Below are 17,870 nucleotides of genomic sequence, written 5' to 3'. Positions count from 1 at the left end.
ATAGAAGTCCTATTTTTATTTGTTTTGTGTTTGGGTTTTTTTGGGTTTTTTTAAGTTCAAAAGGGACTATTATGATCATTTAGTGCAGGGATTGGCAACCTTTGGCATGTGGCCCGCCAGGGTAAGCACCCTGGTAGGCCGGGCTGGTTTGTTTACCCACCACGTCCGCAGGTTTGGCCGATCGCAGCTCCCACTGACCGTGGTTCGCCGCTCCAGGCCAATGGGGGCGGCAGGAAGTGGCGGCCAGCACATCCCTCGGTCCACGTCGCGCCCCCAACCCCACCCCCATTAGCCTGGGACAGCGAACCGGCAAACAAACTGGCCCAGCTTGCCAGGGTGCTTACCCTGGTGGGCTGGATGCCAAAGGTTGCCATCCCTGATCTAGTGTGACCTTAGCTATACTAGTACTCAGTCACATTTTAGGTTACTGTATTGTATGAGGCCTTACTACACAAAGTGTTTATACTCCTAACAACTAATTGACTCCTATTCTTCACTCCCCTGCTGCCCCTCCATTATTGAATAACTGCACTCCAAATTATAACTAGCATTCATTTTGGCACATTCCGAAGTTAAAATGTATGATGCAGAAAAGTGAAATTGCATTGCAGATAGATTTTTTTTTCAGTTCAGTATAGAACAATACATCTTGTGAATATAAACAACTGTAGTCAAAATAAGTATGTATAATTTGAACCTTGATAAGAATATGCATGTATGAATGCAGGTCTTCTGTAAAATCCTGGAAACTTGGTAATTTCTATTTGACTATCCACTTGTAGTCGCCTTCCTATTTCCCCTTTCCTAACTGAAAATGTTTGTTTGAACTATTTCAGGAGGATAAATGTTGCTTTGTAATGAGAACTTTCTTCTCCACAGATTTCTGCTTCAATGTCTTGAAGATCTTGATGCCAATCTACGAAAATTAAATTCTCGTTTGTTTGTGATTCGTGGACAGCCAGCAGATGTGTTTCCCAGGCTCTTTAAGGTAAGCTCTAGGCAGAAGTGTGTTTTAATTCAAATGCTTCATTTTTCTTTTCATACACTGTTTTGCCTCCACTCAGAAGTTTTAGCTTTCAATCATCAAACTAGTTTTGTCTGGGAAGACGTGCGTCCTGTTGCCCTTTAACTTAAATCACTACTTACCTAAATACCTTCGAATCCCTCACTACTTTTTAAGGTTAGAGAGTTTTGGTTGGGCTCCTATTCTGAGAGAGAAGGATTTAAAGAATGTGTGGGTTTTTTGCTTAGCTTCATTGTTGACTGATGTTCCCATGAATTGATTGAAATGATTTTGACTTTGCTCTTTTTTGTGTAAAATAAAATATAGCTCATAATAGCCTGCAAAGTATATAAAAATTTTATGCTGTTGCTAACTTTCCTCCTGGTTTGACAATTCCCCCTGAAGTAGAGAGGAAGTTTTTATTCTGGGAAAATTGTTCAGGGTTCATGGACAGAAATGTTATATTCATCCCTAATCTATAATGAGATTCCTGTATAGAGGTTAAATTCTTTGGTTGGTTTTTGGGTGGGTTCAGGGTAGGCTGGGAGGGCTACTCCTACCTACCCTCCCCCCTCCATTATCCATTGTGTTTCACTGTCTCATCTTATTGAGTCTGGAATCTTTTTGGGGGGGGGGAAGAGGGGGAAAGAATCCAACACTTCAAACTGTTCCTCTTAAATTTATAAACTTTAAACTTGGAAATTGGGGGATCATAACTTTTCTAATTGTATAGAATCAAGCTATAATTGCTAGCTGTCAGGCTAACTCTGCTAGATACTGCTTGACTTATTTTGATGAAGTTAGACACCTAGCCTCTAAAAGGATTTATGTTGAAGATGTTTAAAGTTTGTGTGGGGAGTTTATTACTAAACAATTCAAACCTGCCAGGGATTGTGTGTGAATCCCTTATGCTTAACAATCTGTCCTGCCTTGTATGTAGCTTGCACATCTGGGTATGTCTACGCTGCAATTAAACACTCCTGGCTGGCCCACGTCAGCTGAATTGGGCTTAGGCTATGATGCTGTTTAATTGCAATGTAGCTATTCGGGCTCGGGCTGGAGCCCAGGGTCTGAGACCCTGTCAGCTGACACTGGCCAGCTGCGGATGTTAAATTGCAGTGTAGACATACCCTCTGGTTAACTTCTCCAGACCTGAGGAAGAGCTCTTTGAAGCTCGAAAGCTTGTTCTCCTCCTTTGAGTATTGTCCTTATGAGTTCTCCACTTCAGCTGCACATGTGCCTTCAATAGGAGAATTTTTTAAAGTGTTTTTTTGCTCACCTTGGCCTGAGATGGAGTTTCAGCAGTGTCCACTTTGAGCTTGCCTTATAGATGTTTCTTATCCTAGTTGTTAGTTTAGTTAGTGTAGTTGGTTTATATGAGATCCGTTTTGTCTTTTTTATTATATTCTCCCTCTGGGAAGGTTTTTACCTCAACAGGAGGGTATTCCTGGTTAATTGGGGTTCAGACGCTTCCACACTCTCCAGGATGCCATCCTGGTGAGTAATGGGCATTCCCACTGTATCCATTGCCTCGGGGAAACACACATCCCTTAAAAGTGTAACTTCTGCTTTGCACTTCAATTCAGAGTTAGGAAGAACTGGAAAATTAAATGGGGGCTCCTCATGATAGAACAGGGGTGGCCAACCTGAGCCTGAGAAGGAGCCATAATTTACCAATGTACATTGCCAAAGAGCCACAGTAATATGTCAGTAGCCCCACATCAGCTCCCCCGCTCCCAGTGCCTCCCCCCCCACTCCCCATGCCTGCTGATCAGCTGTTTTGTGGCGTGCAGGAGGCTCTAGGGGGGAGGGGGAGGAGTGAGGGCATGGCAGGCTCAGGGGAGGGCACAGGAAGGGGTAGAGTGGAGCAGGGCTTGTGGCAGAGCCAGGGGTTGAGCAGTGAGCATGCCCCAGCACATCGGAAAGGTGGCGCCTGTAGCTCCAGCCCTGGAGACGCGGTCATTGTATAGGCACCATATTAACTTCTGAAGAGCCACATGTGGCTCCAGAGCCACAGATTGGCCACTCCTGCGATAGAACATTCCCTGCCACCCTTCGTCCTGCTGTACACTGGTCTCCAATCAACAGAAGTGCCCCTGCCATCTCAGCACAAGCACTCTCTAGAGGAAGATTCCTGTACAGGCCTCTCAGAAAGACTACTAAGACTATGTCTGTGCTGCCATGTAAGCGCAGGCTTAATAGAACTCAAGTTAGCAGACCCTGGGTTTGTTAACCTAGGGCTTGAGCCTCTATACTCATTTGTAACCCCAGGTTAGGAATTGTTGAACCCTGGGTCCAGTCTCTACATTGCATCATGCGGGCCCGCATCCAACGACTCATATCCCAGACTTCCTAGCGCCTTTCCAAAATGTGTTCACTCTAGTCCTTTGTTTGGTGCAGTGTGGGAAAACTGTCCAGGGAACAAAAATAGTAGCCTGTGGGATTGTGGGTTACCATGAGAGTCCACCAAAAGTATGTCTGCTGTGCAATAAAACAACTGTGACTGGCCCATGTCAGGTGATTCAGGCTGTGAGGCTATAAAACTGCATCTTGGTTTTCTCTTTCCTTTTGAGATAATTTTTTAAAAGTCACTTTGATCATTTTTTGGATTAATTCTCTATGAGAATTTAGCTTCCCATGCAGTTAAAACGGACAGGAATGCTTAAAGGGCAGCATTTATTCTCTGAGGAGGTGGTGTTGAATAATGGCTAGAGGGAGGCCTGGCTTTTAGTTTATCTTTTCTACTGCTTCTCTTAAGATTTTTGACTTTTTCTGATGTGCAATACTGGATTATCATCTAATTAGGTGTGGAGGAATAAGTGTCTCTTCCCCTCCACCCCCCGGCAACTGGTGTTTCTAACTAACACTTTTTTTTCCTGAATTTCAGGAATGGAACATTGCAAAACTTTCTATTGAATATGATTCTGAGCCATTTGGGAAGGAGAGGGATGCAGCAATTAAGAAGCTGGCTAGTGAAGCCGGAGTGGAGGTCATTGTACGAATTTCACATACATTATATGACTTAGACAAGTAAGTTACCACTGTCCTAAATTCACAGAGTAGTAATCTGTGTTTTTTATGCAGCATTCAGTCATTGTTTTGCACAGAAACTGCAATGCACAGTTTGCAATCTTCTTTACTGTAAGCTTAGTCAGGTTTCATTCCTCCTCCTTCCACCCCCTAGTGAAATCTTATTTCAATACAAAGTAGAGTTTTGAACTGCAAAACGGGTCAAGGAAGCCAACATATCAGTCCTTTAATAAAATATGCCATAATCGGTCTATAAAAATGGCTGCATATTTTTTGTGTGGATATGGTGCGTTAGTGCCTATAATTCACTTTACATAGGATTTATCGTTTTATTTAGATTTTGGATATAGTTAAATAAATACCAATTTTTAACAGTTCTATCATTCCATACCATCAGGGTGATAAAGAACCTGCTAAGAATACTAATGGTCAAGATCAGTACCCTTGCTTCAAATTATTGCAGTCTTCAGTATGCAAATATGTCAAGAAGTTTAAAGTCCTGAACTGTTTCTAGTGAGCTAGTTCTGAATCGAACATTTTTCAAACACTCCCTTTCTTTCATTTATGTATCTAGAAAGTTCTTCTTCGAGTGATTGCTCCTATGCATTCCATGTAGGTGTGCGCGCCGCGCGTGCACGGCTCTTCGGAACATTTTTAGCCTAGCAACACCGGCGGGCCGGCTGGGCGCCCCCTGGAGTGGCGCCGCTATAGCGCTAGTTATATACCCCAGCCGGCCCGTCCGCTCCTCAGTTCCTTCTTCCCGCCCGTGACGGCAGTTGGAACTGTGGAGTGCTTGTCGTCCTCCACTTACCTAGCTCACCTTGGTTCTAGTTTGTATTTAGTGTATATAGTTAGTTGTTAAACTGAGTTAGTTGATTAGTTAGTAGTTAGATTAGGGGGAATTAGGGGGGCTTAGCCCCTCTTTTCCCGTCCGGTGCGGGTGTATGCCCAAGACACCGGGATTCAAGCCCTGTGCGGCTTGCCAGCGGCATATGCCCGTTGGGGACCCCCACGACTCCTGCCTTCGTTGTCTCGGCGAGGGACATCGACCAGACAAGTGCCTCATTTGCAGGTCATTCAAGCCGCGAACTAAAAAGGAGCGGGACATTAGGTTGCGGGAGCTCCTTATGGAGTCGGCGCTTACCCCTGCGGTGCCGACTCCTCCGGCTCCGGCGTCGTCCTCGGTGCGGAGTGCTCCAGCGGTCCCCGGCCGGTCCGGTACCGAGACTGTTAAGAAGCAGCCGGCACCGAAGCCCCGGCACCGTTCCCATTCACCAGCTGGGAAACGGAAGCCTAAGCCCAAGGCTGTAGACTCTGCTACGCCGAGACCATCGGTCCAGCAGCCAGCAGCGGCGCCTTCGGCACCGTCCGTGACAGCGCACGGACCGTGCACGGTACCGTCGACTCCGGCACCGGCTGGGCCGTCGAGTCCGGTACTCCCGCGCTCCCCAGTGCAAGCCGTGGTCGAGCTGCCTCTCCCGTCCACGCCCGAGACGTTCTCGACGGCGAGGGAGCTCATAGAGCTAACAGAGGCACCGAGCCTCCGGCCCCCGGCACCGCCGGTGCGAGCTGTTCCGTCAGCGGGTAAACCGGCCATGGTACGACCGGCCACCCCTGACAGACGGGATAGGAGGCAATCCAGGTCCCGCTCCCGGTCTCGATCCCGGAGACGGTCACCTTCCCGCCGTTCAAGGTCACGGCACCGGTCTCCATCACGGTACCGCTCTCCTTCTCGGCGCCGGTCGCAGTCCCGGTACCGCTCCTCATCGCGGTACCGGTCGTACTCCCGGAGGCGTTCCAGGTCCCGGGACATTCCAGGTCCTCCGGACCGTCGGCACCGAGGGAGATCCGGATCCCGGCACCGCTCCCGACGCCATTCTCGAAGCCGCTCCCGTCGACGACGATCGAGATCGCGGTCGACCTCCCGCTACTCTCGCGGTCAGAGGTCCCGCTCCCGCTCCCGGCACCGAGACGATCGGCACCGGTACACGGCACCGTCCACGGACAGACTGGTGGCATCGACGGCGCAATCTCTGAGCGCCTCTGCCCCCCCGTGGCCTTCCCGCCAACCGTCGGTCGCTTCACACGACGGCAGCGGTGCAGATTACCGCGCGGACCCACAAGGACAAGACCTGGGTCCCCAGCAATGGGGTTTCTGGACCCCCTGGGTGGGTCACGAGGCTCAAGGCGCCCCCTTCCTCCCGCGACAGGGGCCTTCTGACTATGGGGTGCCGGAAGCCACCGTCAGCAGGCCCCCTCCATCGCCTCCGGCTGAGGTTCCACCGCCGCCTGTGCAGACGGAACATCCCGTAGAGACGGCGACCTCACACCCCATGGACGAGCCTCAGCCTCTGCCTATCGGTCAGGCCCACTCCTCGTCTTCCTCGCCCGACGAGGCGGTGGCGGGATCCTCGTCATCCGATCCCCCGCCGATTGACTTACGTGCCCATCAGGACCTCCTTCGTCGGGTGGCACAAGCAGTTAACCTTCCGGTAGCGGAGGTCGTCGAGGACGAGGACCCGATCACTAATGTGGTCGGAACGGAGGCCCCCATGCGAGTGGCCCTACCGTTTGTTCGGACGATCCGGAGAAATGCCACCACACTTTGGCAGTCCCCGGCGTCTATCCCTCCCACTGCCCGTGGAGTGGAGAGGAAGTACTCGGTACCCCCGACTGGGTACGAGTACCTGTACACCCACCCGACCCCGGACTCCCTAGTGGTACAGTCCGTGAATGACAGGGAGCGAAATGGGCAACCTGCGCCGGCTCCTAAGTCTAAGGACGCGCGCAGGATGGACCTCTTGGGCCGAAAAATATATTCGGCTGGCGGCCTCCAATTACGCATAGCAAATCAGTTGGTTCTCCTGGCCCGCTATGCTTATGATAACTTCGTAGCCCTCTCTAAATTTACGGAGTTGGTTCCAACATCCTCCAGGCAGGAGTTCTCAGCTTTGCTGGAAGAGGGCAAGAAAGCTACCAGGTCCTCCATTCAGGGTTCACTGGACTCTGCAGACTCCGGAGCCAGGACCTTGGCATCGGGAGTGACAATGAGACGGATCTCCTGGCTGCAATCATCCACCTTGCCGCCAGAGGTTCAGTATACTCTGCAAGACTTGCCCTTCGATACTAAGGGCTTATTCTCGGAGAAAACGGACTCCAGGATACAGACCCTTAAGGATGGGCGCATTGCCATCCGTACGCTAGGCATGCATACGCCTGCGACTCAACGGAGGCCTTTCAGGCAACAGCCCTTTCGGCCGTTCAATCAGTCCAGGTCTCGGCCGGACAATACACGCCGGGACAGACTAAACCGCCGTAGGCCATCGGGCAATCGGCGTACGCAGTCCCAGGCGCCTTCCAAGGCCCCCCACGGGCCAAAGCAGGCGTTTTGACGGGACGCACGAGGACGGCCCAGCAGTCTCTTCCCCGGATCCTTCCCCATTATTTTTCAATCGTCTTTCCCACTTCCTCCCGGCGTGGTCCCAGATTACATCGGACAACTGGGTGCTACGCACGGTAGAGTCTGGTTACCATCTCCAGTTTGTTTCGCCCCCACCCACCCACCCCGTCCCTCTTCAGGGACCCCTCTCACGAGCAAGTCCTCCTACAAGAGGTCGAGTCTCTGCTGAGATTGGGTGCTATAGAGGAGGTGCCGAGCGATATGCGAGGCAGGGGATTTTACTCCCGATATTTCTTAATCCCCAAGGCGAAGGGAGGCCTACGACCCATACTCGACCTCCGAGAGCTCAACAAATACCTTGTCAAGCTCAAGTTTCGCATGGTAACCCTGGGAACTATCATTCCCTCCCTGGATCCGGGAGACTGGTTTGCTGCCCTCGACATGAAGGACGCGTATTTTCATGTCGCCATTTACCCTCCTCATCGGAGATACCTGCGCTTCGTTGTCAACAATACGCACTACCAATTCACAGTGCTGCCTTTCGGCCTCTCTACAGCGCCGAGGGTATTCACCAAGTGTATGGCAGTGATGGCCGCGGCCATCCGCCGTCGTCGGATACATGTCTACCCCTATCTCGACGACTGGCTAGTCCGAGGACCATCCCGCCAACTGGTGGCGTCCCACATGGCCACGGTCCTAGCCCTGTTTCAGCGTCTAGGGCTCATGATAAATGCCGAGAAGTCGATGTTGACCCCCTCGCAAAGAGTGGAGTTCATTGGTGCGGTCCTAGATTCCAACTTGGCCAGGGCCTGCCTGCCCCAACCTCGGCATCAGTCTCTGGTCTCTCTAGTTCGAGACCTACAAGCTTTCCCACGGACAACAGTGCGTTCCTGCCTCCGCCTTCTAGGCCACATGGCGTCGTGTACGTTCGTCACTCAGTACGCGAGGTTGCACCTTCGCCTATTTCAAAGTTGGCTCGCGTCAGTGTACCGGCCCCACCGCGACTCCATCGATATGGTGGTCACGCCCACGAAGCCAGCACTCGCTTCGCTCACTTGGTGGCTGGACCCAGCAGTCGTGTGTGCCGGAGTCTCTTTCCGCCCTCTTCAACCATCCGCCACTCTGACCACGGATGCGTCAGAGCTGGGGTGGGGAGCGCACCTAGCCGACCTGCACACCCAAGGCCTCTGGAGCTCTCCCTCCATATCAATGTCAGAGAGCTCCGAGCGATTCGCCTCGCCTGTCAAGCCTTTTGCCCCAGTCTCCAGACGTTGCATCGCGGTGTTGACGGACAACACAACGGTGATGTTTTATGTCAACAAGCAGGGTGGAGCCCGATCTTCTCCGCTGTGCACGGAGGCGATGCTACTGTGGGACTTCTGCATAGCCCACTCCATTCACCTAGTGGCGTCCTATCTTCCAGGGGTGCAGAACACGCTGGCCGACCGTCTGAGCAGGTCGTTCCTGTCCCACGAGTGGTCCCTCCGCCCAGATGTGGTTCACATGATTTTCCGGAGGTGGGGGTTTCCCCGGATAGACCTGTTCGCCTCCAGAGAGAACAGGAAGTGCCACCAGTTCTGCTCGCTCCAGGGTCGCACCCCGGGCTCCCTGTCGGACGCATTCCTCTACCCCTGGACGGGTCACCTACTGTATGCCTTCCCTCCGTTCCCACTCGTACATCGGGTGCTTCTCAAGCTTCGGAGGGACAGAGCCCGCCTCATACTCGTCGCTCCGGCCTGGCCGAGACAGCACTGGTACACTCTGCTGCTCGAGCTATCGGTACGAGATCCCATCCCTCTACCCTTATGGCCGGACCTGATAACGCAGGACTTCGGCAGGCTCCGCCACCCGGACCTGCAGTCCCTCCATCTGACAGCCTGGTACCTGTGTGGTTGACCCGCGCGGAGCGGACCTGTTCGGCAGCGGTCCAGCGGGTCCTGCTGGAGAGCAGAAAGCCCTCCACTCGCTCGACCTACCTCTCCAAATGGAAGCGCTTCGCCATATGGTGCGACCAGAAAGATCTGAATCCATTCGTCGTCCCTATCCCAACGATACTGGACTACCTCTGGTCGCTTAAAGAACAGGGCCTGGTGGTCTCATCGTTAAAGGTGCACCTGGCAGCGATATCGGCCTTCAGGCCACCCGTCGGTCACCGATCCATCTTCTCCGATCCTACGGTTTCCCGCTTCCTCAAGGGTCTTGAGCGTTTGTTCTCGCCAGTGCGGGCCCCGACTCCGCCCTGGGACCTGAATCTGGTCTTGGGCAGGCTCATGGGACCTCCCTTTGAGCCCATGGCTGCGTGTTCACTGCTCCACCTGTCGTGGAAAACAGCTTTTCTCATCGCAATAACCTCAGCGAGGCGAGTTTCCGAGCTCCAGGCCCTGACGGCCGGTCCTCCGTACACCATCTTTCATGCGGGCAAGGTCCAGCTTCGGCCTCACCCGGCCTTCCTCCCTAAGGTGGTGTCAGCCTTCCATGTAAATCAGGACATTTTCCTTCCCGTTTTTTTCCCAAAGCCTCATGCCTCGAGTCGGGATCAACAGCTGCACACCCTGGATGTCCGCAGGGCCCTTGCGTTCTACATACACCGGACAAAATCCTTCCGGCATTCGCCACAACTGTTCATAGCGGTTGCAGAACGTATGAAAGGCAAGCCGGTCTCCTCTCAGAGGATTTCCTCATGGGTCACCGCATGCATCAGAACTTGCTATGAGCTGGCTGGGGTGCCAGCTGACCGTCTTACCGCTCACTCTACGAGAGCGCACGCCTCGTCTGCCGCCTTCCTGGCCCATGTCCCCATTCAGGACAGCTGTAGAGCGGCCACCTGGTCCTCTGTCCACACCTTCGCCTCCCACTACGCGTTGGTGCAGCAATCCAGAGACGATGCAGCCTTCGGCTCCGCAGTCTTGCACTCTGCCACGTCTCACTCCGACCCCACCGCCTAGGTAAGGCTTGGGAGTCACCTACATGGAATGCATAGGAGCAATCACTCGAAGAAGAAAAGACGGTTACTCACCGTTGTAACTGTTGTTCTTCGAGATGTGTTGCTCCTATCCATTCCAGACCCGCCCTCCTTCCCCACTGTCGGAGTAGCCAGCAAGAAGGAACTGAGGAGCGGACGGGCCGGCTGGGGTATATAACTAGCGCTATAGCGGCGCCACTCCAGGGGGCGCCCAGCCGGCCCGCCGGTGTTGCTAGGCTAAAAATGTTCCGAAGAGCCGTGCACGCGCGGCGCGCACACCTACATGGAATGGATAGGAGCAACACATCTCGAAGAACAACAGTTACAACGGTGAGTAACCGTCTTTTAGTGGGGATTGCTTGATATCATCATCTTGCCTTGCACGATGTCGTTTATATTTTTCTACAGACCATTGTTTTTAATGGATTAGTACTAGATCCCTATTATACATACATACATACATACATACATAATCCACAAAATGTAAAGTATTGGTACCATTGAGATTTTGATAAATTTATTAACTATGTTGTAGTTTCCAGTTTTATACTATTATAGCTTAATTTTAAAGTAATTTATTTAAAATCTCTCACATTTATATTTTTTCCCCACCGTTTAGAACCCAGGGGTTGACCTTTCATCAGTAGGTGGGGAGAACAAATTAATGAAGTAGTTTAAAAAAAAAATTGCTGCTCCCTCTGCACAACATGGTTTTACCATTCTATGCCACAATATTAGGGTTGGTTTGTTTAAATTCTGTTTCAGTGTTCTCTGGAGTTTTGGGTATATCTGAAGCAAATTATTCTTTTGAGGAAAAAGTGGAGTATAGAAGCGGGGTTTGGTATGTGCATGCATGTACAGTGGCTGCCATTAAAAGCATTAGACCTTCATTTTTTGCCTAAGTAAAGTTACCATATTATTGCATCGGAATACCACAGTAATCTTTTTTCTTCCAAATTGCAGTTGTAAAGCTTTTAATTGGTGGCTTGTATGTATGTCTTTGCAATAACTTTATTTTTACTGATGTCTGTAATCTGTTTGAGGATGTGTATATATTTGTTTGTTTATTCGTTATTTGTCTACTGCAGAGAGGGTTTTTTGTTTTGTTTTTTTCAAACCCAGAAAGCAAGAATTGTAATCACTTTGTTTATGCAATTAAGTTCTTCTGCCTCCCTAGTGGGATTGGAGTAGGGTGACCAGACGTCCCGATTTTATCGGGACTGTCCCGATATTTGCTTGTTTGTTCCGCGTCCCGACCAATGTTAGGTCGGGACACTGGACAAACAAGCAAAGGCTCCGGAGCCCGAAGGGCTCGCGCCCTCCCCTGTCCCAACTCCGCCCCCTCCTTCACCCATTGGATCTTTCCCCAAATCCTCGCCCCCATTGTCTCCCTCCCCAAATCCCCGCCTCTTTCCAAGCATGCCATGCCCAGGAGACGCAGGGGAACGCGGGGCCGGGGTGAGTGTGAGTCTGGCCTGGCCCCGAGCAGGCAGGACTCGGGCGCGGTACCTGGAGGGAGAGTAGGGGGGCGGCCCGTGGGGCTAGGTGGCGGCTGTTCTCCCCACCTGTGCAGGGGACTCGGGAGCAGCCGCTGCTGCAGCTCCCACTGCTGCGGGGGAAGGAAGTGGCCAAGCACGTGGCGCTCGGCGGCTGCGGCTTTGGTGCCCGGGCCCAAACCCCCCGAGCCCGGGCCTGCTGCGGGGTAGCGCGCACACTGCGCTCAGCCCCTGGCCAGTCGCGTCTGGGCTGGCTGCCCAGCTGGTGCAATCCCGTGGCGGAGGCATCGGCAGCCCAGTCCCATTCGTTCCCCTGCAGGACCCGAGCGGGATGTGGGGGGCTGGGGCCTGCTGCCCCCACTCCGAGGCTGCCCGCAGGATTGCACCAGCTGGGCAGCCAGCCCAGACGCGAGTGGCCAGGGGCTGGGTATGCGCAGCGTGCGCGCTGGGTCCCCGCAGCAGTCCTGGGCTCGGTGGGTTCGTGGGCGCCAGAGCCGCAGCTGCCGAGCTTGGCCAGCGGCCGCTTCCTCCCCCCGCGGCAGTGGGAGCTGCAGCAGCGGCTGCTCCCGAGTCCTGCTGCCCAGGTGGGGAGAACAGCCGCTGCCTGGCCCCGCAGGCCACCCCGTACTCTCCCTCCAGATACCGCGCCTGAGTCCTGCCTGCTCGGGGCCAGGCTGGACTCACACTCACCCCGGCCCCGTGCTCCCCTGAGTCTCCCGGGCCTCCCTCCAGCGCTTGCGGAGGGAGGAGGAATCGGGGGTGGGGGATTTTTTTTTTTTTTTTTTTGCTCTGCCGCCATTTTTTCCCCCTCTGCCCCGGCATCCCGATATTTGACCTGGGTGATCTGGTCACCCTAGATTGGAGTGGTATAATTAAGGTTTAAACTGTCTAGGGGTGTGTGTGTGTGTGTGTGTGTGTGTGTGTGTGTGTATAAACAACAGAATTCAAACTGCAGGTAAGAATAAAGTGTGTTTGTGTGTATAATATATACAGTTTGTAATATGCACTTGTATTAAATGCAGGCATTTATGTTTTTTGAACACAGGATTATAGAATTAAATGGGGGCCAGCCACCTCTTACCTATAAAAGATTTCAGACTTTAATCAGTAGAATGGAGCCACTGGAGATGCCCGTGGAAACCATCACTGCAGAAGTAATGGAAAAGTGCACTACTCCAGTTTCTGATGACCATGATGAGAAATATGGTGTTCCGTCACTAGAAGAGCTAGGTATGTTATAAGACTTGTATTCATTCATTGCACTGTTAGACACATTTTCAGTTTTACTTATAAAATGTCCTACGTGGTTATTTCAGTCTTGTTCAGGTGACTTTTACGCTTAAGCTTCATAATTAAACTAAAACTGCTGACGTCAGATCAACCTAAAGCAAAGGTGGAAAGCCTGAACAAGTGACTTCAAGACTTATTTTTTATTTTTTTATTTTTACGAGGCTAGATGGATAGGTAAAACCCTATATTTTTGGGCCTCCTGCAGCATAACCATCTTCCCATGATATCAGAGTACACTTGTTTGAAAACACTGTACTGGCTAATATGCTTAGAATCATAGGACTGGAAGGGACCTCGACAGGTCATCTAGATCAGTCTCCTGCATTCATGGCAGGACTAAGTATTATCTAAACCATTCCTGACAGGTTTGTCTAACCTGCTTTTAAAAACCTTCAGTGATGGTGATTCTACAACCTCCCTAAGCAATTTATTCCAGAGCTCAACCACTCTGATGGGAAGTTTTTCCTAATGTCCAACCTAAACCTCCCTTGCTGTAATTTAAGCTCATTGCTTCTTAACCTATCCTTAGAGGTTAAGAAGAACAATTTTTCTCCCTCCTCCGTGTAACAACCTTTTATTTACTTATAGATTCATAGACTCTAGGACTGGAAGGGACCTTGAGAGGTCATCGAGTCCAGTCCTCATAGCAGGACCAAATACTGTCTAGACCATCCCCGATAGACATTTATCTAACCTACTCTTAAATATCTCCAGAGATGGAGATTCCACAACCTCCCTAGGCAATTTATTCCAGTATTTAACTACCCTGACAGTTAGGAACTTTTTCCTAATGTCCAACCTAAATCTCCCTTGCAGCAGTTTAAGCCCATTGCTTCTTGTTCTATCATTAGAGGCTAAGGTGAACAAGTTTTCTCCCTCCTCCCGATGACACCCTTTTAGATACCTGAAAACTGCTATCATGTCCCCTCTCAGTCTTCTCTTTTCCAGACTAAACAAACCCAGTTTTTTCAATCTTCTCTCGTAGGTCATGGTTTTCTAGACCCTTAATCATTTTTTGTTGCACTTCTCTGGACTTTCTCCAATTTGTGCACACCTTTCCTGAAATGTGGTGCTCAGAACTGGACACAATACTCCAGTTGAGGTCTAATCAGCGCAGAGTAGAGCATGTCTTTCTTACAACACTCCTGCTTATATACTTACAGCTCCTCTTTTGCATTGAACACCTTCCCTATCTTTGTGCTTCAGGATAGTATCTAGTGTTCATACAAAACTGTGCTAAAAACCTATTTCTGCAAAGTCACAAAGACATTATGATAAAGTAAATGAAGTAAAATAATAAAAAGACTCCTTTATCCTCACTCTGTTTGTAGTGTATTTAATCTTCAGTCACTTCCATTAAACACAAGCAAATATGACTTTGCCTCCATGTTGTCACCATAGGTGTCTGAAAAAATCTTGTCACACCTCCACTGCTCTGTCTAGTCCAGTTCAATTCAAATCACACAACTTGGGTCTAATAAAACAAAAAGTAAAACATGTATTTGATCAATTTAGTATATAATTAAACACTTAGTAACAACTATGCAGATCACTTTTTACATAATATTGTTTACAGTAATGATCTGTTTAATTACCATTGTTATTTGAATCTGGCAAACACAAGTGCACATATGAAAACATGTCAGACTAAACATAGCATGATGAATCAAAGAGATACTGACAAATTGAACTTTTTGACATTCACCATAAGTTTCTCCTGGAACACCTTTTAAATATGTCCGGACCCTTACAAATCATTTAAAAACATTTTTACAAGGATTTTTCTGCTCCTCTAACAAATGTCTTTTCAGTCTCTGGGAGAGGAATTACTAGCTTCTTGTTACAGTATTCTTGAGTGTAATTTGTCACTAGAGCAGGTATAGAATTGTCATACAAATTTTCAAGTTGATCTCGTCCCTTTCAAAAATTGCAGATTAAAGGCCCAATCTAACAAAACTCTTAAGCATTTACTTCAGTGACACTACTGCACTGATTACTGCGCCCCTGTGTTATGCAGCATACCCTTCTCATTGGTTACTGAGGCCTTGGCTACACTGGCGCTTTACAGCGCTGCAAGTTTCTCGCTCGGGTGTGAAAAAAACATACCCCTGAGCGCTGCAAGATACAGCGCTGTAAAGCGCCAGTGTAAACAGTGCCGCAGCGCTGGGAGCACGGCTCCCAGCGCTGCAAGCTAATCCCCACGGGGAGGTGGAGTACCGGGAGCGCTGGGAGAGCTCTTTCCCAGCGCTGGCGCTGCGGCCACACTCATACTTCAAAGCGCTGCCACGGCAGCGCTCCCACGGCAGCGCTTTGAAGTTTCAAGTGTAGCCAAGCCCTGAGTTAGTTCCTGGTTCTCTGCTCTGCTCCCAGGCACTCAGTTTTTCAATAGAATAGAACAGGGATAAGCAACCTTTCAGAAGTAGTGTGCCATGTCTTCATTTATTCACTGTAATTTAAGGTTTCGCGTGCCAGTAATACATTTTAACGTTTTTAGAAGGCCTCTTTCTAAAAGTCTATAATAAAATAACTAAACTATTGTATGTAAAGTAAATAAGGTTTTTAAAATGTTTTAAGAAGCTTCATTTTTTAAATTAAATTTAAAATGCAGAGTCTCCTGGACCAGTGACCAGGACCTGGGCAGTGTGAGTGCCACTGAAAATCAGCTTGTGTGCCGCCTTTGGCACACATGCCGTAGGTTGCCTACCCCTGGAATAGAATAATAGAACTATAGAGTTGGAAGGGACCTCAAGAGGCCATCTAGTCCAGCCCCCTGTGCTGAGGCAGGACCAAGTAAACCTGTTCTTAAAAACCTCCAATGACAAGGATTCCACAACTTCCCTGAGAAGCCTATTCCAGTGCTTAACTATCTTGACAGTTGGAACGTTTTTCCTAATATTGAATATCTGACCTAAATATCCCTTGCAGCAGATTACCTTCAGTGGACATGGAGAATATAAAGACTTGTCTCTGTAAATTTTAGTTCCAAATTTAAAATTTTTCAAAACAAGCTGTTTCCATTTTGGCTGGGTTTTTTTGTTATGCATTCTTCAAAATCTAATGGAAAAGGTTGTCTCTTTGAAAAATAAAAACCTCGGTAGTTCTTCCATCCCAAATGTTACGGAGCTGAGAACTCAAAAACGAAACTGTAAAAACAATGGAAATAGTTTTTTTTTTTAAACTGTCCATGCCGAGGGAAATGTAAAAAGGAATTGAAGTAAGATCTTTCCACCCTTGCCTTTTATAATAGAGCATAAAAATCATATTTAAGCTGGTTGCAGGTAAATGGTGTTCTAAAGTAGTTTGCTAGGACTTGTCACTTTGGCAAACATTGTTTTAAAAGCTGTATTCTGCTATCCAGTGATGTTCTCAAACCATGATACAGTTATTCTCCAAGAATAGGGATAACTACTGGTTCTTTGTGCTACAGTATTAAAAAATGTATCTTTTTTTCTTCTTCTCTTAATTCACTCATCAGGTTTTGATACAGATGGTTTGCCTTCAGCAGTGTGGCCAGGTGGAGAAACAGAAGCTCTCACACGACTGGAAAGGCACTTAGAACGAAAGGTATGTTGCAGATCATTGATGTAAGCAAAAATTGGCATCTTGAAAACCATAGTTAATTACTGTTACAAATAAGTGTGGGGAAAAGAAGAACAGAATTTCCAGGAAACTACAACAAAGACCTATATCCTGATACAGATTGAATAGCTGATTTATTTTTTGTAATGATTTTTAAAAGTCGATAAAAATTTAGACTTTCAACTTTTATAAAAATTGAACAACTTGAAGAAAATTAGATAACATCTCATGTAGTTTTGAAAAATATATGAACCCCTTTTCCAGTGGAGATACCTTCAATAAAGTCACAAAAAGTGACTATAAAGATAACTTCTTAATCATCAGTTATGTTTCAATTGTATATTCAACTTTATAATCTTCCTCTCTGCCTGTGGATCATCTAGTCTGTATTCTACCAATTTGTTTTTCTTTTTCTAAGGCTTGGGTAGCAAACTTTGAAAGACCACGAATGAATGCAAATTCCCTTCTTGCAAGTCCCACAGGGCTTAGTCCCTATCTGCGGTTTGGCTGTCTGTCATGTCGCCTTTTTTATTTCAAGTTAACAGACCTATACAAAAAGGTATGAACTCAACTTGGTCAGATAATCATGTTTATATATAGTGAAAAAAATTCTAATAAAATTTGTTTTCTTTTTGTGATGCCTTTCAGGTAAAGAAAAACAGCTCCCCTCCCCTCTCCCTTTATGGCCAACTCCTGTGGCGTGAGTTTTTCTACACAGCAGCTACTAATAATCCACGCTTTGATAAAATGGAGGGAAATCCCATCTGTGTTCAGATTCCATGGGATAGGAATCCTGAGGCTTTGGCCAAGTGGGCAGAAGGCAGGACAGGATTTCCTTGGATTGATGCAATTATGACACAACTCCGTCAGGAAGGTTGGATTCACCATTTAGCCAGACATGCTGTGGCATGCTTCTTGACTCGAGGTGACCTGTGGATTAGTTGGGAAGAAGGAATGAAGGTACAATTTTTCATTAATGAATTTCTGATGCAGATAATAAGAATTAAATACAAACTATACCCATTGGTAAATGCATCAAAGTAGGTTTTAAAGTTTTTAAACTGTGGCCAAAAAATTTAAACCATGTAGTTCTGGTAGGAGTGTTGAGGC

The 17,870-nt window shown here is 48.7% G+C and overlaps 1 protein-coding gene across 1 annotated transcript in view; it reads left to right on the top strand.

Moving 5' to 3' along the window:
• CRY1 (cryptochrome circadian regulator 1) overlaps positions 1-17,870 on the top strand; it is a 77,658-nt gene that overhangs the window by 30,546 nt on the left and 29,242 nt on the right. Inside the window, exons 2-7 of the mRNA XM_044987259.1 lie at positions 880-988; positions 3,891-4,033; positions 12,937-13,121; positions 16,657-16,745; positions 17,179-17,319; positions 17,409-17,720. Of these exons, the coding sequence (XP_044843194.1) occupies positions 880-988; positions 3,891-4,033; positions 12,937-13,121; positions 16,657-16,745; positions 17,179-17,319; positions 17,409-17,720 (979 nt within the window). The remainder of the gene's footprint in view (positions 1-879; positions 989-3,890; positions 4,034-12,936; positions 13,122-16,656; positions 16,746-17,178; positions 17,320-17,408; positions 17,721-17,870) is intronic.

Source organism: Mauremys mutica, chromosome 1 (genome assembly GCF_020497125.1).
Source record: "Mauremys mutica isolate MM-2020 ecotype Southern chromosome 1, ASM2049712v1, whole genome shotgun sequence".
Classification (NCBI taxonomy): Eukaryota; Metazoa; Chordata; order Testudines; family Geoemydidae; genus Mauremys; species Mauremys mutica.
This window is presented reverse-complemented; position numbering and strand designations above follow the sequence as displayed.